A 24590-nucleotide genomic window follows, 5' to 3' on the forward strand; every position below is an offset into this window, starting at 1 on the left:
CTGGGATTCTAACCCGGTTCACCTCATAGGAAGGCGAGCTCTCTATCCCCTGAGCCATCACGGATTATTCGTATTTTCAAAGATTTTCCTTTAAAAAAAATTAGGGTCATAAAAAATCTTCTATTCTTATTTTCTAAAGTTATAATTTGAAACTGATAGCATAACAACAAGCCTTTGTTTTCATGATCATGGTGATTCTTATTCCTGACTAACAGGTATAGTTTCCAATATGATTGTATTTGAAGATGAAAATTTGTCATAGACAAGTTATGATAATCTTAGGAAACTACAGGAATTCTTAAGGTATTTATATAGCGATACATCATAAACCAGGACATGAAATTTCAATTCTAACGATAATAACCAGACTAAAATTTTCACTTTCAACTATTCTCGCAAAAAACATGAGTAACTTTTAATACAAATTTAAAATGTTAACACCTGTTGTATAACGAACATTTTGGTGACCAAAACCATAAAATCATATATCCAAAAGATGGAAAAATATTTATTGCGAGATAGTAATAATAACAACTTAAAATAAAGTTGCCGTAAAGTCTTAATGGTTATAATATAACATTATCCATATATGTAGTAATAATAGCCATTAAAATAAGAAAAATATGAGAAATATTCCCATACTTTTAGCAAAATGTTTGTATACCGCTCTCCCTTGGCACTAAAATAAGGATACCTTCTATCAATTGCAGCCATAGTATCAAAACCTATAACTCTTAGACTCAGCTATTCTAGAGTCAAACTCTGTTACATTAGAGTTAAACTCCATTGCACTAGACTCAAACTGTGTTACTTACTCTCCAGCACGTTATTTTATCGCCAATATTATGATACTTCCATTTTGATTAATATTATGATTATGATAGTATGATACCAGCCTTTAACTCTCAGACTCTCCTATTCTCGAGTCAAACTCTGTTACATTAGAGTCAAATTCCATTACACTAGACTCAAATTGTGTTACTTAATTGCCAGTCCCTTATTTTATCGCCGATATTAAGCTGGCGAATGGAAATTTTGAGCTCAGCCATAAACTATTGACAATTTTAAGATTAAAGATTGAAAGAATCGATCTTATAGATTGTGACACATTGTCTTAGTGTTTATGTTCAAACTGCGTTTTTTAATTTACTGAAATTATGTTAATTTTTCCAGGTGGTCTACACTCAATCATTTTTCCGCTGAAGTGCCTAAAGTCATGGGATATATTTATTTAACTCTTTCAAGACTGTATTCTATCAGAACCACAAGTTAATGGTACATACGTGTGCCAGCAGTCCCTAAAAAGTTAATACCATGTGACATATCCATTAGCCTGATGATTTATAATATCTTGCCTATCAAAGACTTAGCAAAGGTCTCCTAAAGTAACTGTGATACTAAACAGGTATTTGTGCTGCTTCAAGTCTTGTGCGAGAATGGAACTCTTGGTTTTCTTCCAATATATCTGTTGATCTCCGTTTCGAGATTGTCACCTTCTGGTTGAATCAGCACGAAAGATTGAATCAGCATCTCAAAAATCAATGTTTATAGTATTTAATCTTCATAATCCATAGCCGTTGAACTGTTGACAGCTTCCTTTTGAAATATCTTAGAAATACTATTAAAGTTACCTAATCTAACTATCAGTTAATAGGAAAATATTGATAATGAACAAAATTGGAGTTAACTCAATCAAACTTAATTCATCTTGATCAAAGACATAAAGATTGAAAATAGGGCTGGCACTATTATGAAGTGGCAAGTCTTACGAAATGCCTTGGTATGGTTATAAACAAGAACTAACTCCTAGGCCATAATAACTATTCCATTTGGAATTTAGTAGAATATCATGCCCACGCCCTATGCCATGCTCTGATTTCAATATTACAATAAATACTATGATTGTCAGCACTTGATGCTGCAATGCATGACCCAATTTAAAACGATACTTGCTGGGGAGTGAAATGTAGTGCTTGCAAGAAAAAGTATTCTTGTTGCCTTTTGGTAGAAGTGATTTTAAAAGTTCTACCTTGTTCTGCATTGTAGATATGTCTCAGATCGTTTGGTGGATATAGGCGTTTAAGGATGTAGCTTAGGTTGTTCTGGCCATGCAGTCATCAAATGTAACAAAGCAAGAGTCTGAAGATTGAAAAGGAAACGCTGTTAGCCTACTGGTTAAATACTCATACTGTGAATCTATGCCTATCCCATGACTTTTGGCACTTAGAAATAATGCCTTTGTTTTTACTAATATTTTCTTGTATTTAAATACTTCAGCAAAAAAAGAATTTAAATGATTCCATTTTTTTAAAACCATAGTCAAAGAGCTTAGTAGAAAGAGGTTATAAGCGACTTTTTCGGAGGGAAAAAATTGAGGTCTTATATAAGTCTTAATTCACTTTACAACTTTAGTATTATTATTTTTCTAAGTCCATGAATTCCGTTGACTTCAATGGATTAAAGTATTAAATGACACTATTTGTGTCTTTTTGAAGTACAAAAAGACTCCACATGCATTAAGCAACAAACAGTCAACGAGTTGCTCTAGAAAATTCTCTTTTGCATCAAAGTGAAATGCCAAATAGCAACTCTATACCTTAAACAGTTTAAATGTGTGTTAGGGATTACAGATATGGTCAATTCAAAGTTTGGCGACAAAAAATAATGGCAATGCATACCCTCTATTTAATATAGTCAACCTGTATACTTTAACGCTAATATTCTCAAGTACACTTAAATGACAGTTACAATCTTCATCCACCTCAAATCAATTACAAAGTCACTTAGAACCTTCATCCACTCAGCTCTTTAATTGTATTTTTGCATTTTTTTTTCTTTTCTGATTTTAATATTGTAAGTTCAAACGATGGAAATTATATCTTCCACAATTGTAACTGAAATGTTCAATAACGTTTCCTCGAAAAATATATTTTGTTAGTGTGTTTGGGAACCACTGTCTCTTTAAAATGTGAGGCAAATAAGAAGCACTGAAAGTGCATATATTTGTGTTTCAGTCCGAAAAAGGTGGCACATGGAACGAACTGGCAGCTCTCTGCTTTCCAAACCTCCAGACGAATGAAGAGGACAAAAGTGATCAGGACCTCGTCGTTGATATCTCTAATGAGGTCAGGCTTACTTATTTCACTTCAGTTCAATAACCAAATTCATTCATATTTCCTGTAAAATGTCTCCTTCCTCCAGATAACTTTAAAAAACAATTCCTTTGTGCACAATGGAAAATAAATTTCGCATAGAATTTTAAAACTGTTTTTACTAATTCCAATGTTTAAAACTTTAACTGAGCTTATTGACTTCAAATTTGTCAAATTTACTTTTTTTAATGCTGCATTTTATTAAGATATGGATATCAATATTTAGAATGTTTTCTAATGAAAAAATTTATTTTTCAACTCGTCAGATAGATCGATTACATTAAAAAATTTTAAAAAATTAGTTGTCATACACGAATGTTAATTTTTTGAGTTTTACAGATGACTGCTTTAAAATGAAAAAACTTTAATCATAGTACATTTTCTGTTAACTACTGAACAGTGGTTCCCAAACAGATTAGTAACGTAAAAGCGATTAAAAACCCATGTTTTTATTGTATATTCAACCTTTAACAATAAAAATTAACATTCGTGTTGATGTAAATCATTTTTTCTTATACAAGTTCACTGTATTTATCAACCGTGTCTGAATAATAGCAGAATCAGACATTTTTAAAACAATGCCAGGAAAACATATCCGTAATATCTTTTGCAATCGAAAAATTAACTTCGTTTTGTTTCTCCTAAAATGATCGATAATTTTGAAAATTAATTAAAGAAAAAAACATAGAAATATACAATTTGTTACGTTCTGCTAAAAAAACTACCATATAGTCTCACAAAATTTCAAAATAAGTTATGAAATTCGCTAACAGATGGTGTTGCTAACAGAGGAAAACTATTAAACGTTTTTAAAATAACCACCATTTGCAGTAACAACATGGCGTTGTCGGAGAACAAATTTAGCCGACATCCTAGCAAATATTTCAGTTTAGATTGGTCTGACATAGGACATAAAATATTCTTATAGCTTTGCTTGTTAGCCGTGCCATCTAACTAACATCGTCGAAAGTTTTACCGATTTCCTAAGCAAAACATAGGATGCCTTTTTCTTCCGTTCTATTATATCGCCTTCCGCTTCTCTTTAAATGATTGGTTATTTTTAGAATACCAGGTAAGTTTTTCTGTTCAATTAAAACTTATCAAGTTTATTATAATAAGAAAAATGGATAATCTAGAAGGAAGGGTATAGATATGTAACACTGCATAATTGTTTATGAACGTTAAACATAACTGTGCGAGTAGTTTCATCTCCTCATATCGCAATAATCTTATCTCTTCTTTGGGAGATTTATTTTTGTCCATAATGTATATTTCTATTTCAAGTAAAACTAGTATATCTTACACTAATTTTTAAAATTCTCTGTGAAATATAAACAGACTTTCTAAAATTTTAAATTTTATCTCTTTAATACCTCGTTAAAATCATAATTAAAAAATTATTAATTATACATTAATAAATTAATAATTATAATTAATTATAAAATATAATAATTATAAATAAAATAATAATTCATATATATGTTTATAAATTCTTACTTTAATCATTATGTTGAATGAGGCGTACTTAGTCAATATCTGAATTATTTATAGGAACCTCTTTCTCCTCCAAATGGTGAGATGTCCCCCAGAGAAAATGGTACAGAAAGAGGTCCCAAACGAGAACGTCCTCCAAGTCGTAGCGGGTCCTCTTCTAGCAGAAGTACACCCTCATCCGCCAAACATAAGGACCATATGGTAAGGCTTTACGTGATAAATTTCATTATGTCTGTTTTTCTCCGAGAAAAATAAAAACCACCTTTATTTGAGTACTTAAGGCTCAAGCTCTTTTGAGGAGAAGAAAAAAAAAGCTTTTCATCACCTTTAACTCGAAGCAAAGCTGTAATTTTAATCTATTACATACTATCTGGCTTTAAAAAAATTGTTTGCACTTAACACTAGATTGCCCAAGGGAGAAATTTTGACTGCTTTTTTAATTTCAATTAGAAAAACAATGATGTATATAATGACACAATTTCTTTGAATTTTGTGACTTTTTGTACAACATATATTTTTCTATTGTTAATATTTACTAACAACCTGTTATATACCTGTAAATAATATAAAAAATATTAAGAATTAATTTTAAACAAATTTCTTTACACATTAGTTATTCATTCACAATCCAGTCATTTTGACTGCTTTTGGGCAATATATAGGTATATACTAAATTTCAGTCTTTCTAGAGTTAAAAATGAATAGATCATTTAAACTTAGAATTGCCTGAATTCAAAAACGAACTAACGGATTAAACCTAGAATTGGTTCGATTCAGAAACGAGCTATTAGTTTAAACCTATTATAGTCTTTAATTAATAACAAACAGTTTAAACCTAGAATTGTCTAGACATAAAAAACAGATGGAGAATTTAAACCTAAAATAATTATTTGAACTTAAAAACGCGAACAAAGAATTTAAATCTAGAATTTTATTGACATAAAAATGATCAAACAGTTTGAACCTATGTAAAATAGAATTTTCTGGACTTAAAAACGTATAAACAGTTCTAACCTAAAGGAAAATCACTAAAATCAATGATTGATTCTCAATTTTCGCATATTTTTATGAGCCAAACTAATACAACGGTCAAATGAGTTTTCAATTATTAAAAATTTCTACCACAAGCGCTTTCTATTTTTATAAAGCTGTGGTTTAACAGTTTGCGCCATTTTCATAATTACCACAAAAGATTTCACTTCTTAAAAGTAAATATTCACTTCATTTTCACTTCTTAAAAGTGGACATTCACTTCATTTTCACTTCTTTAAAGTGGACATTCAATCCATTTTCACTTCTTAAAAGTGGACAAAATTTAAATTAACAGTTCTGAATAATTGTTACGAACTGACTATTTTTATGACAAAAATAGTATATTACTTTCAAAAGTCCTATTTCATATGAAAGTAGAACCTTTCAAAACAGTTATCAGCGCACAAAAAAAATTTCTAATTTTGTACCTTATCATTTCGTAAAAAATTGTTAACAGTTGTTTTCCGTTTGTATCAATTCTTATGATAAAACTTTTAACAGTTTTTTGATTATTTTAATACCATTGAAATTCTTATATCATAAATCGGTTTTAAACTTTTAAAGTTTTAAAATTGATATCTATTGTATTGTAGTTAATTCTTAAATTGCTTATGCTTTTAAAAGTAAGGAGAACTTTCTTTAATTATTTAGTATCGTAAAATGAAATGGATTTTCTTTTTACTAAATTGTCCTTAATGTATTAAAGATAAATTTAACACGACTACACTATAATTAGCGTTATTAGTCTGCTTAATATTTTTAATAATATTATTGAACTTGTTTTGAAATACTTAATCAAAACAATATGTCATTAACACTTGAACGTAAGTGGGACACCGGTGTCCCTTTTACATATTTTTTCTGACTCTAATTACTAGCAAAAATATTTTTTTATATTTTTGATTATAAAAAAAAAAAACAGTAATAGTTATTAAAAAAAATCTATTAGAATATCGGAATTATATTTGTGCTAAATCCGGAAAATAATAATGTATAAAATCCGGAAAAAGTAGTTCGAATTTTTTTTTTCATTCATAATAAAAAATTTATCAATAATTGATTTTGTAAATTAAAGAAATTTCAATGATGAATAACTGTTCCTCTTTTATCTCAATAACTGCAAATAAGTGCTAATTTGAAAAAATATTGTTTGGAAGTGAGCCATGTTTAGAAGATTTTATTTTTAGCACAAAGAAAAGACACCGGAGTTTCATGCTGTATTTCATAACCATAAATTATTAAAATGATAAACACAGTATTTTTCACTTATTTTGACCTAAATTAATGCAAAATAATGTAAAAAGTATATTTAAAAAAAGTTTAATAACAATTTTGTGTCAAAGGATTATTCTTTATCGATACAAAAATTAATCACTCTAAACACTTGAAAATGACTGTACAGAAATTGAAAATGATTGTACAGAGATCCTTATTTTGTGAGGTTAGTTAAAACTTGAATGCATTTAATAATTCTACTTAAAATAATGCTCAAAAATTTTTTAATTTACTATTCAAGTTCTCAAACTTTTTATTGTGAACTAATTTTTATAAAATTTCAAGTACGAGGTGCATTTATAATTACGAGTTTTTTTTTTTTTTTTTTTTTTTTTTTTTTTTTTTTTTTTTTTTTTTTTTTTTNTTTTTAGGGGGGGGGGTATTATTATTGCTTGTGAAAACTAATTTATATTTATTGAATGTAAAACATTTTGTTCTACAACGATGTGATGAATGGTTGATTTTAAATGTTTTGTCATTTGTCTTTATTTCTAATGTTTGTGTTTATTTATAGAATGATAAACCACCTACACCAGTGTCAAAACCTGTAACTCCTACGAGTTCAGGATCTACAACTCCAAGTTCAAGTGGCATTAAACCTCATCCAAAACATGCATTAGGTATTTATATTTCAATTTTTATTATTATGATTATGTTGATTTAAATGAATGACATATTGTTAAACAAAATTACCTTTTGTTGGAATTACAAATACGTTTTATTATCTTTTCCTTCCTACGTTGAAAAGTTCATCAAATTTAGTCGTTTTAAATTAAATGCACGGTGCTCAAAAAGTAAACGGACCACCTTGAATAACTTTTAATCTAACGATCGGATCTTCGCGTTCTAGGACTTAATCTCAATGGTTACACAGGGGGATCTCAATTATGTTAAATAATTAGTGCAGACGATATTTTAAGTTACGAAATAAGACTCAATAAAATGTACTTTCTCTGAATAAATATACCTTTTATTCGACAGATTATTATTTCTGACTCCCAAAATATAAGGGGTAGTCACAAACTCGGAAATATCATCCCAATAATTTAGTCCGGAGAGCCGTCCAAAGTTTGGACTTCTTAAAGTTAATTTTATTTTGTGCGTGTATATCATCTCATGTCGCCAAAACTCACGAACTTTCTAAGCGAATAGGAAGAAAAAAAAATTGTTCACAATTATAAAATTCGTTTATCTAAAGATAATTCCATGCAAAAAACAATTTTTAGTAAATATTTATTCTTATTTTATTTAATAAATAATCTAAACGTTTTGAATGAGGCGCACAATTTTTTACATAATTTTAAAGGGTGTAATTTTACATGATGACAATAAAATATTTGAATAAAATCGGCTGAATAGTTCCTGAGAAATTGAAATTTAAAGAAGTTTTATATTTAATATTCGATTTCTCAGCAACTATTCGACTGATTTCGCTCAAATTTTGTATTTTGCCAAGTAAAATTACATTCTTTAAAATCAGGTAGAACATTCCATACCTTATTCAAAATGTTTTCGACTATTGTTAAATAAAATAAAAAAACAGTCGATATTTACTAAAAGTTATTTTTTTGCTTGAAATTATTTTTGTCTGTAGTGAAATACGAAATTTGAGCGAAATCGGGCGAATAATTCCTGAGAAATTGAATTTAAAAAAAAAAAAAACAACTTTTTTAAATTCGATTTCCCAGAAAATATTCGACCGATTTACGTATTTTGCCATAATTTACAATTCAATATTTTTACGAATATTATTAAATACAATTTTAAAAAATAATAAATATTTACAAAAAGTAGTTTTTAGCACGGAATTATCTTTGTTAGACAGCAGAAGTAAACAAGCGATGTATTGTATTGTGATATATTGTATTGTAAAATAAGCTATGAATTGTATAAACTTTTATTGTTGTATAAATGTGAGACTACATTTTTTTCTCGTATAAAGAGTTCAAATAAGGCTCCAATAAGACCTTTAGATAGTAATGAAAATATTTTTTTCTGAGTTGAAACGTTTGAAGATATATCTTACAGAAATAATATAATTAAGTTTATTTCATATTTTTACAGGTCCTCCATATCCATATGCTCTGCATGGTGGAGCAGCACTAGCTGGTGAACTGAGTTCAGCAGCTGCATTTCCTCAAGGCGTTCTGCACAATAATATATCACCAGCTCTCAATTCCTATTCTAGATCACTAGTACGTATTATTACTCTAGATCACTTCTATGTATCAATACTCTCTAGATCATTATGAAATACTAATAATAATTATTTATTTCAGGTTGGTTTTGATCACCCTTCAGTAAGGACACCTGCTTTTGGTAGCATACCAGGTGGAAAACCGTAAGTTATATTTCTTTTTTTTTTTAATGTCAGTAATAAAAAACGTAACTTTGAAAATTTTAATTTCCTTATTTTAAATTTGATTTGAATTATTTTCCGGATTTCCAAAAAAAAAAGAAGAAATAAAAAAAACGATGATTCGAAAAATCAATTTTAAAAACAGAAGGAGTTAAGCATGGATATTACCCAAGAAACATAGTTATCACCACCAAGTTTTGAAATTAAATGCTGAATTCCTCGATAGATGGCGAAGCTGTCTGAAAAAAACTATCAAACGACATTTCTTGATTTCAACTGAACTTTCAACAGAAATATTTTCAGTATAGTCTGAAATTTTGTTTCTCAGACAATCCCCTTGTTGTTGTTGTTGCTGGAAATTAGAAAACATTGATTACATTTTTGACAGCTAACAGCACCATCTGTTGAGGAGTTTTGTCACTGATTGTAAATCTTTGTCAGAAGAAAAAAATCACTTCCTTTTAGAGCGCAATAAATCGTACATTTCATACGCATTGTGTTCCTCTTCTATTGGTATTTTAAATAATCGGTCTTTTTTTTTCTTTTTTGTAAATGCTTAACAAGTTGATAAAGCATTATTAAGATATATCAACTTGTAAATTTCCTTTTTACAGAGCCTACTCCTTTCATGTAAATGCTGATGGTCAAATGATGCCCGTGCCTTTCCCACCTGATGCCCTCATAGGACCGGGCATTCCCAGACATGCCCGACAAATCAACACTCTTAGCCATGGGGAAGTTGTTTGCGCTGTCACAATATCTAACCCCACAAAATACGTCTACACTGGAGGAAAGGTAAATATCCAAAAAAATATCTTAAAAAGAACATGATTTCTATTTGAGAACATTTGAATAAGTTTGTTTTGTATGTATCTAAAATTCATAAATCCCTAACTTATTTCAGACTGAAAAAACCGTAGTCATAAACATGGTGTTCTGATTTATAGCAGACCATGAAAATGTCTCGTTTTTGTATGATAAATAAACTGACTTCATGCTACTCAACGAAAATTCAGAGAGTTCATATCTCGTAAATGGAATGAGAATACGAGAGATAATAACAATAAGAGATAATTTAATAAGAGATAGTAATCACTGTCTTGTACTTCTAAATATCGGCCTTCTCATTACCGTTTTCTTTTACAGTAGAATAAACTCATTCAATATCGAGAAGCCAATTTAGCATTCAATATACTCATGATCCGTCAATATACGTCATGATATGTCAATATACTCATGGCCGTCTTGCTGTTAAAGTACTCAATAAACATAAAAACTATATCTTTAAATGCGTCAACGATGTACCATTATTTCACAGTAGAGTAGATAATTCAGTTCAGCTTATGTTATGTTTATACAGTATATCCTTATTTATATTTAATTCTGCTACAATTCTTCAACAATAAATAGCCTTGTAGTCATCATTCTCAATAATAATTCGAACTAGTTCCATTGAAAATAAAATGATCTTTAACACTAGAAACACTGCTGGGGCCATTTTGGCCCCTCTCGTTTTTTATTGCTCTGAAATTAAAAAAAATAACAAACTGAAAATTTTGAGTATTTCTGACTTTTCATAATTTGATCCAATTTAAGTGCCTATTTAACCATTTATGAGTTAACCCTATAGGAATGTATAAATAGAATCTTATACCTAGAGTTATGGGAAGGGCCAGAGTAGCTTTTAATCCTTTGCTTACGGTATACCATATTGTGCCATCACATATGGTCCATATGTTGTACCAGCCATAAGCCAAAGGTTATGGTATTTTGGCTGGTACCCAATGACATCAAATAGGTTTTGTATCGCGTGCCTTTTAGTACGTATAAAGAAAAACAAAAGCATTTCAGCGTGTTTTTTTTATCAACTATTATTTTTGTGAAAAGGAAACTCAATAATTTAAGAAATTAATGAATAAAAGTCAATCTTCCGTTTAATCAAATATTTTCGCTAATCAAATTGAATAAAATACCATAGAAATTTGATGACAGACTCTCTGATATTAATTATAATTACATTAAATATAATTATTATTATTATAATTATTATTATTATAATTATTATTATTATAATTATTATTATTANTAATAATTATTATAATTATAATAATTATTATAATTATAATAATTATATTAATTATAATTATATTAACTATGATTATGAAACTTATTGAATTAATTATTATTATATTTTAAGATTTTTGATATCTAATTGAATAATTTTCAGAATTTCTAGGTAGACAGCAATATTCTGTCTTTCTAGTGTTAAACAACACATAATTTAAAACGATAAAAGAAGCCAAGTCATTTGATTTAACGTCTCATCCAGAAATAAAAAAAGAACGTTCCACTTAAAAAAAAAATGATAAAAACAATGAAACGCTTTCATTTGAAACCATCCCTTCTTAGAAATTCGCATTTAGATCCAACGAGAGACAAATAGCTTTTGGGGTGTTCGTCTTCCAACTCTCAAGAGCTTATCTTTTCACTCATTGCCAAACATAACATAGGAGTTGGGAAACACAGCTCACACAAGATTTACCTAATCACCGCGTTATATTTCTAACTGATGAATATCAGCTCTCTCTCTCTCTCTCTGCGCCGATTCTTTTTATAGTAGCTTAAAACTCTCCTGGGCTATAATAAATTCTCTCGATTTACTCATCCCCTGTTTTAACACTTCATCCTTAGTGTAAACACTGAAGTTGTCAAACATGCTAGCTCTGCTATTGTTGATTGATACTAAATTTAATTCTTTTCTCCTCTCTTAGCCAAGCTCTAATCGATTTATTTTTGCCTCCAAACTTTGCCAACTTCTGGTTGTCATCTGTCTCTTAAACAATGCACTGTGATTTTATTTGTAGATTGCAAATTAGACGTTTTGAAACCTCACATTTATTTTTTCTGCAATCTTTTTTAAAGGTTGTTTGGGAAATGAGGCAGTTTCAAAATATTTTTCAAGACTTTAGAATGTTTTTTTTTCGGGGGGGGGGGGAAGGGNGGGGGGGGGGTAAGGATTATTCTTTGCTTTTGAAAAAGTTTTTGAAAAAATAAATTTTGAAAATAAGGCTGCTCTAAACTTGTTTACTTACAAATAAAATAAAGAGCATCTAATAAATCTAAATCTTAGTTGTGTATTTCACCGGTATATATTTTTCGAAAATATTGTCCAGAAGAATACTTATTTTTGAAAAGATTTAAGTTTTTACGAGACTTTTGTTAAGAGAATATTTCAAAATATATGTATTTTTAGACATTGGTACATGTTGGTATTGGTACATGATTAGTGCAGACTTATTGGTTCACGATAAGCTTGAAAAATGCAATAAGTGATATTTTTGAAAATTTGTTTTTAACTATACAATAATTATTTATCTTGTCAAGTCTTCAAATCTTTGTGAATGAAGGTACTAAATCTGAGTTTTTTCCAAGCTGGAAGAAAGTGCCAAGTGTATTTGGCAGCAAGCAGTCGACGAGTTATTTAAAAAAGCCAGTCTTTTCGCATAAATTAAAATATCAAGAATGCAAACGCTATGACGCGAACAGTTGAAATGAGAGTGAGAGATTTATAGATTTCGCCAATTCAGCTTAAACCAACAACAAGGGCGAGGCATAATCTTTATTTCCTATTATCAACTTATACTTTCCATTAGCTGACAATAAGAAATAGTGTTAAATCATACTTTTTCTTATCGTGTCAGTCATCAAGCTGTTAATTAATATTGTTTCTGGATAGGTTCGTTTCAATTTTCGGAATTTCCACTCGGTAACTATATTCAAAAATTTCTTATTGCCTGCATCGAAATCGTCGAAAATGTTATCCTGATCAATTTGAAAATGTGCCTTATCATTATGTTGCTCGAAGCCCTTTACTTAAATGAAAGGGGTTTTTTTTGTTTTGCAATATTTTAAGAAATTTTCGACTTAACTGTTTAACTCTGGTGATCCAAAGAGGTGATCCGGGTTCGAATCTCAGCGATTGCATGTAAATGAGAATTCTGCCCTCCGCTCGCACCGACTATAGTGTTAACGTAAAAATATCCTCAGTGGTAAACGGATCATGGATTAGAAATCACTTGCCGTCAGGCTAACCGTGGGAGGTTTTTGTGATTTTCCTCTCCATGAAACAAAAATGCATGTTAGTTTCATTAAAATGTCCTCCCCAAAGTCTAGTTTGTCACAATGCTTGATCCAGGAGTTCTCTTGTCTTCTGGATTAGGGCAAAATTATAGGGCTACGGAGTTGAACATTGCTAGTCGTAAACCAAAAAAAGTGTCACCTGTTCAACGCCGGTTATAAAAGAAAAAAATTAAAATCTAAAACCTTAATATGTAACGCATCATTTTTATTTAACTATGAATGAAAACAATGAAAGTGTGAATGCGATGTTTTAATAATTGTATAATAATTTAGCTGTTTATTATTTATGTTTTAATATTGAAAATGTAGCAAAATAATTTTTAAAAAATTTTTGAATGAAGCGAAATAAACTTATATTATTGTACCTGTCTTTAAATAATAGCGTGATATCTTCATTCAGGGAAATTGTTTTTTTTCCCTCCTTTTTTTTAATGCATGTTCGCCCCAGAATGCGAAGTAAAAGAAAAGAAATTGAAATTAAATGAAATTCTCATTTTATCTTCTCAACTTAAGAATAAGAACCTCAAGAAAAATTCACAAAACTTTCGGTTTTAAAGAAGTCGAATTGAAACACTCCAAACTTCTTTTTCAACATTTGTAAAAGCTCTCAAAGCACAAAGAAAGCAAAAATGCGGCTTTCATATAGCACATTGAGATTTCAAAAGCGGCAATTCTGCCTCCTCGTTCGTAAAGTAGCAGCTCAGTACGGTATTCTCCAGTCCTTTCTGTTCAAACTGTTTTCTTCGTTATGGTCTAACAAACTTCTTGTCTACTTCTCTTTTTGTCATCTTAAGTTTTAGATGCACTCATCTAGTGGTTGTCTGAGGAAATAAGAATTTTTTTTTGATTTGAAAGTCACTTTTTTTTAATGAAAAATGTTCTCTTTAAAGTGGCATTCTTCTACCCTTGTTCGAAGCTTTTTTAAAAAAATAGAATGAAATTTTTAAAAAAAGATTTAAAGTAGGCGAAGATTGCTTCACTTGTTTAAAAGATGAGTCCTTTACGAAAAGAAGTGAAACTTGTGTCAACATGTGTTGCAGAACGACTTTTTTTTTAATGAAAGAAAAAAAGTTAAGGTAAAAAGTTTAAATTCATAGGTTTACAAATCTCTTAATTTACGAAAAGAGAATCCTGACTTTTGTCAACGTTATTTAATTACAAATCGTCATTTTATATTTTTCCTTTATTATGACGACCGTTCATTTTTAGTGTATTTTATACGTGGTCATTTTCAGATTTTCAGCTTATTTGTTAAGTTTACTCGCCACATCTAAGATTGTTTACTTTCAATTTTAAAATCATATTATAATAAGTTCGCGCCGCTATGTCGATGATTCTTGATTTAGCTAATGAATAAAGGAAAACTAGAACCTGGTGAAAAATCAGTAAATCGAATATTCAACTATAATATTAACTTTTGGTGATTTTTCCGATGAATCGATGTATCAATAACTAAGCGTATTATTGAACAGGAAATTTAATAATTCGGCGTATCAACAAATAGGCTTACAGATCAATGAGAAAATGATTAAATTGACGTATTAGTGAATGGAAAAATCCATGAAGCAGCGTATCAGTGAATTGTCGTATTGGTGGGAAAAATCAATGAATTGGAGTATCAGTAACTAGGCGTATTAGTGGAATGGAAATTTAATAACTCAATAATCAGCAAATTAAGCTTGCTGGTGAATGGGAAAATAAATGAATTGGTGTATTAGTGAATGAAAAAATCAATGGAATGGTATCAATAGTATCAGTAAATTGGCGTATTGAAAAATCAATTGATGGGTGTCACGTAGGCGTATCAGCGAACTCGCAAATCAGTTTACAAATGCATATATATAAAGTTTATAAACCTTTAATTCATGGTACGGAAGTCAGAACCAACATTTTTGTTACTTTTATTATTTTTTATTATTCGTCTGTTATAATTTCATTAAAATATAAAATCTCTTTCCCTTAAATACCAGATCAACTTAAAATTGTAAGTTGAAAAGTGATGAGACAATAAAAATTTATTAAAGTGCCAAAAATTTAAATAAATTTCACTGTGGTCTGATTACTTCCCTATTCTTAACGAAGCTTCTCTATATCTGTTTTCATAGGGTTGTGTTAAAGTATGGGACATCAGTCAACCAGGAAGTAAAACTGCAGTTTCTGAATTAGTTTGTCTGGTAAGTATATTGTTATGATTTTTTAATCTCTAATTGCCATTAGACTTATCTCTATTGAGATGAGTAGACACCATCAAGTATTTTGTGCCAAAAGACGCCTTATTTTTGTTTATTTTTTAGCAAAGAGAAAACTACATTCGATCCTGTAAACTACTTCCAGACGGAAGGACACTTATTGTGGGTGGCGAGGCCAGCACGATATGTATATGGGATCTAGGAACGGTAAGTTTTACGTTCTGTATTACTCTATTCGCATCATATACACATCATAAGAGCACATGCATTGGAAATTGCCTTTATGCCGCAACAATGCCAATTGAAATCGTAGAATAATACTGAAATAAAATTAATTTGGATTCTTCCCTTTCAATTATCTGTTTCTCAATTCTACTCAAGAACTACTTCGTTTTTGCACCTCGTTGCAACAGGCACCTCGAGGTTACATGATTTCCCCGTTCTCTAAAATTTCCCCTCTTCGTTTCCATGGTTTCCGTAAATCTAGCTTTTTTCTTATGGCAATACGTTTCTGTAAAAAGTTTCTTTATTATTATTTTATAACTATAGTTGAATATCCGACCCAATTTCGAGTTTCAGACTACCAATGTTCAACTCCATATCCTTGTAATTTCAAACCCAACCGAGAAGACAAGAGATCAAGTATTGGGATAAATTTGCCTTTGTGGAAGACTTTTCTGTAAGGAGTTCAATTATACATGCGTGGGAAAAAGAGTAAAATTTGTGAAAATCATGGGAATGGCAAGGCGAAAAGTGTGGAGAGTGGAAAAATCGCATAACATTGAAGCGCTTATTCTATTTACAAAAAGTATGATAATACACTATACTGTTCAAATGCTTATAAATATTCGAAGGTGGATCCAGAAAAAGATTAAAAAGGTACTAAAAATTTATTGAAAGCCCATAGCAAATGCATAACGGAATTAAGATAATAGTTATTTTACTACATAATCACCAAACCTAATCTGGCAACTAGTTCTCAGCAGATGTTTTCTCAACATGCTCTGAAGAGAACTTTGTTTGCAAGTTAAGAAAGCACCATTATCGCTTTGGAGAGAGCCTGTTTGCATCTAATTGTACGCCAAATGAATGCCAAGCGCCCAACCCTATATCAACATCGCCAACTCTTGAAGCGTCGTTGCGCAGCCTTCTTTTTTATTGGTTTCTAAAATCATGTGAAATGAGGAAAACGAAATTTATTGAATAATCAATTAACAAGTAATAAGAATTAATTAAAATGAGGTCTAAAAATCGTAACAAATATACGTCTTTCTATTCGTATTTAAAAAAGCTGTTAAAAGAATCATAAATATTTTTTTTTTGCAGACGATTTTCTTCTACAGTTAAACGAAAGTAAAAAATTCCTAATCTCGTATTTGATTTGTTAAGGTCATGTCAGCAAAAGACTCGCCATTTTTAGTGGTCCAATCAAATTCAAATGCTCTTATAGCATTATATAGTGGTTTCTTTTTTAAGGACAAAAGGTCTTATCTATCGAAATATGACGCCTAGTCTAGGATTCCAGTAAGACTTCCAAATTATAACCTTTTTTTAATATTCCTGTGATATTTATCTTAGAATTATTAATTAAATTTCAGTTTGACGTGTTTAAATTTTAAAAGCTTTTAAATTGTTTTTAAAGACTATTTGTATAATTTGATAACGAAATAAAATGGAACTATATGCAATCGCGGATGATTACTTAAATCCTGAACCGCAATCTTCTTTTCTTAACTTACAACGGAGTATAGTTTTTTTTTTACAATTTTAAAAACAAGAAATAGTCACTGGATGCAAATCTGGGCTGTTTATTTATACCTCGACCCGCCCTATTCAAGGGCACACGAGAGTAGAACAAACATGCAAGGAGGGGGTATAGAATTACTTCTTGAAGTTTTCTGAGTTCTATGGGATTTGGCATTATCATGTATAATATCATGGCATTATCATTTGGCATAAACCCTTACTCACGAAGCCTAGACTTTTACGCAGGATGGTTTTACACTACTCTTTGCACATAAATATAAATTAATACACTCGCTTCCGTGCTCGACCAACTTTTCTAGATGCCTTTCTATTTCAATGGGGGTGACGCACATTCGAACCGGAACAAGCTAACCTCCCAAACATCTAGATCCACTTACCTCTGTCAAACATCTAGAGGCATCTATATCCGTATTTGGAAAGTGTATCCTTTCTACAATAATTATTTTTAAATGCCATCACGTGTAACCAATTTTTTTTTCCATTCTCACGTATTTTGACAACAAATTTCTTTTTATTCTACTTAATTATTCAATTCAAGACATACAAATACCATTCAATAAATTCCATACTATGAAATAAATTCCATACAGTATAAATTAAATTTAAGTGAATGTAATAGATTTATATTGTAAGATTTATAGAATTCAGTTGCAATCAATAGTAATATAGCCATTAGTGAGCACCAATTTAATAAATATTAAAAATTCCAAGGATGCTTCAATTAATCCGATTTTATAAATATTTTGAACCCTTATTAGAACCGTTAGATTTAATTAACTAAAAATAAATTAGTTATTCATCTATATTTTAATCTTTAATCGAATTTCATTTATTAAATAGGATAAACCAGTAGGATAGAATATTAATAAGAAAGCTAAGGTGTTTTAATTTTACCTCTTAGATGTGTTGCATATTTAAATATTATCCCTCTGACAAATATTAAATCATTACTTCTGCTCATTTGCTTTTGTGCTTGACAATTTATTTTAAAAAGGATAATAAATTATTCAACGATTAACAGTATCGCATTAATTAATCTTGTATCGTAAAATAAATCGATTTTGTTAATCACATATTGAACTAATGAACGTCGTATATAGTAAAAATTTCGAAGTATGTTTTGTTTAATGTAGGTCAATTAAAATTGTACAATTGTTTACCGATGTTAATAGCGCTCTTAATAATGACTCATTTTAATTTCTGCTTTTAATAACTTTAACGATGACGGTTTGAAAAACTGAACAAATTAAATGGAATTCAACATTCATTAGTAATCAAATTAAATAAACCTCAGAAACAATTTCTACAATTAGATTTTAACTCCATTTTTCAATCTTAGAAAAATCGGTTCAGTATTAAACCATCATGCGAGAGCCTTGAGCCATATTATGAAAAACTTAAACCATAATATCAGTACCTTGAACCGTAGTATAGAAAGGCAAATTTGCTGCAATAAGATGTTGAATTTAAATTAAACCATTCTGAATTGAATCATGCTAACACATAATACCGTTTAATCGATTTTAAGAAATATAATAATATCTTTCAACTTTGTATTATATTAGGGTTACCAAAAATTTAAACTATATTATGGTTCAAGAAGCTTCGAAACTCCTAACGAAGTATCTGTAGAATTTGATGAGTAATCAGTAAATATAAAAAGGGGGGAAAGTTTCACCCAGAATACCTTTTGATCTAATGATTGGATTTCCACTTTGCACAATGCAATTTCAATAATTCAAGTGGCACGCCTATTCTAATTCATTTAAATTGATGGTATTTTAAATTACATTATGAGCGAGTACTTTTTCTAAATAATCGTACCTTTTTTCCGGCATATTCAGACTCTTGATTACCAAATCATGGGATGTAAGCAGTGGTAATCTGGGAAATATGATCTGAATAATCTAGTCAAGAGGACCATGCTAAGTTAAAAACCCTGTATGTTAATTGTACTTTTGCGTAATTCGTCATAACTTACTGTTTCTTATAAAACATATTGTGTGTCGATGTAACAGGGTTTTTTTTTTCATTGCAGCATTTTGATATATGGAAAGCGATAAGCCATTAAAATTCTCAGCAATTCTGCAATTTTTTATTCAGTTCTCCACTTATTAATGCTTATATATAATATTGTAAGCATTGTAGTACATATTACCAATAAAAAAAATTTAAAAACCAATTTTAAAAATATGCAATATAATATTGCAATTAAGATAACGCATATTATATATAACTCATTTATTTTAAAAACAAAAACGAATTTGAGAGCACTGAAAAAATCATTATTAGCAGCAAATTCATTAATGCAATTAATCAATCTTTAAATAAAAATCTAGACACCGCTAAAGTAATTAAGTGGTTAATCAACCGATTTGAGTACACCATTGAAAAATAACTCCAACTTTTTTTCTTCCTAGCATTCTGTTTAATGCATAAACGTGTGATGTGTTTAGCTATAATATGCAAAAACACTCTCGAAAAGTGATAAAAAATAAAAAGCCCACTCTAAAAATTCCCCTTCTTTTTTTTCCCTTTTTTACCATCGTTACTGAATCTCTCTAATGATTACAAATAAAAGCGTGGTGATTATTTGATTAATTACTGTTTAGCTTATGCTTTTTTATTCACTCCAATGCTTCTCGCTCTAATTTTCATGCGCTCGTTCCGGAAATTTTCCCGTAAACGGGAGAAGCGGATATAAAAACCATACCGCATTGAACCGGAAAAAAGGGCGAAAGAGAACATAGAAATTAAGCTCAAATGAAAGAAGTAAAAAAAAAAATGCAAAAATTTTTTTACCCCTTTCTTTGAGTAATACTTGACAAAATGTAAACGTTTAATTAAATAAAAAAAAGTAGTACTAAATGAAATAAGGGAAAGCTAGGGGACTAAGAGGCGGTGACAGAAAAACTAGTAGGATAAACTGAGCTAGAAGCGAGGGAAGAATTTTTTCCTCGTCGTTCCGGAGTCGGATTAATTGCTTTAATTACAGTAAAAGGGTGTTTTTAATCCAACGATTAAGATGCCCATTAGCGCTCTAATGGGAAGCAATAGCGCCAAGATTGCGCCTTAGCACTGCGCAAGGGGCCGACTACTAAATGAAATGTCTCTTAATGAGTTTAATGAGTTTTGTGGTTTTTGAAGAGAAAACCATATCAGAAAATGAGATCCCAAATTACTGAGTTTTTTTCGTTTTCTTTTCTTCGTTCGTTAAGTTAAAAGCTGTGGTGTTAAATATCTTTTATGGTAGCTTTATACCGCACTGAATTTCTTCTTAATTATTGTTTACGGCATATATGGAGTTTGTTTTCTTTTTAATTCGCTGTAAACCGCTTTTAAATGGCCGTACATGATTGGTTATGTTTTCTGAATGATGACTATAACGAATTTTGTTGACAAAAAATGAAATTATATGTTTTTTTAATTTTCACAAATTTTTCTTATCTTTAAAAGGAATCATATTGCGACCTTATTTTATATCTTTTTTAGTTTGTTAATTATGGAAGAATCTGAGAATTTAATTAAAACTCTTCTTTTTTTTAGATAGTTTTATAAGATATAGTGTTAGACACTATTTGTGGGGTTTGGAATATACTTTAAAATTATCAGATGCTTTTATCTTTAGTGTTTAAAAAATCAGTTGAAATAGTTTAATTATAAACGTGATTATATCTTATTCTGGTTATTGTTAGTTCTAAATATTAAATCAATATTGAACAAAAAATTTACTTTAATTATTATTTTTATTTATAAGTTACGAAGGAAAAAGAACTTACGCCTTTCATTTTTAACCCAAACTTTGAAATAAATTTGTTTTTAATTGCTTACTTTAAAAATATATATATACTTTTTTACTATTAGTTCAAATTAACCATATTTTTCAAGATGAAAATATTAATAAAACATTCATTAGTAATTTAATCCCAACAATAACATTAAATTACTATTTATTTTGATTAAATTCTGAGTAATGGTATAAAATAATAACACATTTCATAAACATTTTACATCAGGATTCAATTAAAGATGACACTTAATATGTGTCATACTTGATGTATTATACATATGTGTTATGCATTTTTTTAGTTTAATTTATAAACTAAAATTAAATTTTTTTAAGCAAGCAAACTTTTAACAGTTTAACTTTAACTTTTAACACTGAGGCAGAGATGCCAACTGCTCCGGACACGCCAAAATAATTTAAATAACGGTAAATAACTACAAACTAAATTTTGCAAATATTTGACTAATTTTGCTTGCTTTTTAAAAGGTTTAGCATGACGAAACCATAGTGAAACGGTGAATTATATAAACCTACGAATTATTTAGAAAAAGCGGTAGATAAAAATCTATTAAATTGAATTTATTAAAGCAAGAATTACAATTAATAAACTACCACTTGAAAATATTTATTCGCTGTCCGGAGCAAGTTGGCATCTCTGCTGAGGGCAATTCCACAGTTTGTGAATGCCGTATTTGTCAGACATTAAAATCATATAACTCAGTTTAAAAAATTATTTAAAACTACTAATAATTTTTGTAAATATGAGTCTTGTTGTCATTTTCTCTTGATGCAATGTTTAGAACTTTTTATAAATGTAAAATTTTTAAAAATTGCAAACTGGCTGCATATTGTGTTGTATAGCTGAATATTGCTTCCGTAACCCCAGTTACATATAAAATTTGTAAACGTATGAAACATACAAAAATTTGATGTAATCGTTGACACTAAGACTTGTTAAACAAAAAAATATTGAGAATGATATTTTTACAAAGTTATAGGCTTTTAAAGTCTACATCCCAAGTTGTGGAATAACCTCTAACCTTATTATTTTCAAGGTAGCAACATTTTATTACAGTGAAACCTCCACTAAAGACCACCTTTATATAGCGACCTATTTATATAGCTATTTACGGCCTTTATATAGCTATTTACGGCCACTTTTGGGCGCCACGGAATTTCATTTCAAAGACTTAGTGTTGAAGGAAACATCTAAGAGGGACCATTAAAACCCCTCCCATCGACCGGGCAAATATCTACACCAAATGCGGAAAAGTTTCAATAAGGAAACACGAAAAAATATTAAAACAAAAAATGTAACAAAACAAATAAGTAGATTAAAATGTATTCAAAATATCTGTGTGAGGTTCTTATTCAGAGAGCTCTTTTTGACGATACAACCTCATGTTGCAGTCAGAGTGCCCTAAAAACGATGCTATCAATGATTTAATTCTAGAGTTGAAAGTTAAATTAGAAAAATTAAGTTTTTTTAGAAAAAATAAGCACACCTCTTCTCCTCTTTTAAAGCTAACCAATTGTTATGACATAAAATTGGAAGCAAATTTAAACAAAAAACATAATTGTTTATTTATTTAAAATAGCTTTATCATTCATAATTGGCAAGTTTGTTTTTACGCATAATTACATCAGTTGGGATCATTTTTATAGACGCTAAATTTTGTTCGTCGTTACGTCTTTCACTGAAGCCAACAGAAGTGGCATTTCTGCACCAAGAAAATGACACTGACTAAAATTAAAAGCGTTTACGGAAAATCATGTACCTTTGGTAACAATTTTAAAGTCTATAGAGGTAACCTCTAAGAGCGACCAACCTCCTTCAACGACTACTTTATTGTGAAACGGAGAGTGGTCGCTCCCAACCTCCATCAACGACCATTTTATTGTGAAGCGGAGAGTGGTCGCTCCCAACCTCCATCAACGACCATTTTATTGTGAAGCGGAGAGTGGTCGCTCCCAACCTCCATCAACGACCATTTTATTGTGAAACGGAGAGCGGTCGCTCCCAACCTCCATCAACGACCATTTTATTGTGAAGCGGAGAGTGATCGCTCCCAACCTCCATCAACGACCATTTTATTGTGAAACGGAGAGTGGTCGCTCCTGAGAGGTTTTACTGAATTTTGTTTCGGAACGAGAGGAGTCAAAAATAGGTCAAAACATATTTTTAACGACTATTTATTAATTTAAATTTCCATTTCATTGTATTTTCCATTGTAGATTCCATTTTTTTCTTAAATTAATGAATTCTGTTTTCTGCATAACGATTTTTCATTTTTTTTTCTTTCTTTTTTTTCCATTTGATTTAGTCTGTGATACTTAAAAAATAATATTTGCATTCCTATTATATTTCCTTTCATAAATTTTAATATTATTTAATTATCACTTCACTAATAATATGACTCTTTCCTCCCTCCTCAGCCAACGCCGCGCATCAAAGCGGAATTGACATCCAACGCCCCTGCATGCTACGCCCTAGCTATAAGCCCTGATTCCAAAGTGTGCTTCAGTTGTTGCAGTGATGGAAACATAGCCGTCTGGGACCTCCATAATCAAAATCTAGTCAGGTAATTGTTTTTATTACGACGCAGTTTATGCAGACACGTCAAGGTTAACTTTCAAAATCGTAGACATTACGTATAATTTGGTAGCTTTTGAAAGTTAAAAATAATAATAAACTTCTGAAAAAATTGTTCAAAGGTAGGTTTCTATTAAAAATTGTGAAATAAGACTAATTTTTTTTCGAAATATTTCTGATAAAATTACGTATAATTTGGTAAGCTTTAAAAGTTAGAAATAATAATTCTTAAAAAAAAAATTTTTTTAAACGTAGGTTTCCATTAAAAGTTAGGAAATAAAACTGATTTTGTTTTCAAATATTTCTGTAAACATTATGTATATTTTGGTAGCTTTTGAAATTTAAAAATAATAATAATACTCAACAATCTGAAAAAAATCGTTAAAAGGTAGGTTTCCATTAAAAATTGGGAAATAAAGCTAATTTTGTTTTCAAAATATTTCTGTAAAAATTACTTATAATTTGGTAGCCTTTGAAATTTAATAATAATAGCAATAATAAACACATTGAAAAAAATTGTTAAAAGATAGATTTCCATTAAAAATTGGATTAATTTTGTTTTTATAATATTTTCGTAAATATTATGTATAATTTGATAGCCTTTGAAAGTTTAATCTTGACTTGTCTGTATAGGCTACCAAATAGTGACGTGCCAGCATAGGCTGCCAATTCTTGGCGTGCCTTACTAAATCTACAGATTTATTTATTTCTGTATAAGCTACGAAATTCTAAGTAATTTTTACGAAATTTTGATCCAACTAATTTTTACGGAAATATTTTGAAAACAAAATTAAAGTTTTAT

General features: G+C 29.7%; 1 protein-coding gene across 8 annotated transcripts in view; it reads left to right on the plus strand.

The window, feature by feature from the left end:
- The window catches only part of LOC107445534 (transducin-like enhancer protein 4), a 279713-nt gene that overhangs the window by 239177 nt on the left and 15946 nt on the right, over positions 1-24590 (plus strand). For 6 of the 8 annotated variants that reach the window (XM_043042558.2, XM_043042552.2, XM_043042553.2 and 3 more), the window contains 9 exons: positions 3015-3125; positions 4704-4847; positions 7468-7573; positions 9018-9148; positions 9233-9294; positions 9927-10107; positions 15558-15626; positions 15747-15848; positions 23632-23777. In XM_043042558.2, the coding sequence (XP_042898492.1) occupies positions 3015-3125; positions 4704-4847; positions 7468-7573; positions 9018-9148; positions 9233-9294; positions 9927-10107; positions 15558-15626; positions 15747-15848; positions 23632-23777 (1052 nt within the window). The remainder of the gene's footprint in view (positions 1-3014; positions 3126-4703; positions 4848-7467; positions 7574-9017; positions 9149-9232; positions 9295-9926; positions 10108-15557; positions 15627-15746; positions 15849-23631; positions 23778-24590) is intronic. The other 2 variants (XM_043042559.2, XM_071183077.1) reach the window with 1 other exon arrangement.

This window comes from Parasteatoda tepidariorum, chromosome 7 (assembly GCF_043381705.1).
Source record: "Parasteatoda tepidariorum isolate YZ-2023 chromosome 7, CAS_Ptep_4.0, whole genome shotgun sequence".
Taxonomy (NCBI): Eukaryota; Metazoa; Arthropoda; class Arachnida; order Araneae; family Theridiidae; genus Parasteatoda; species Parasteatoda tepidariorum.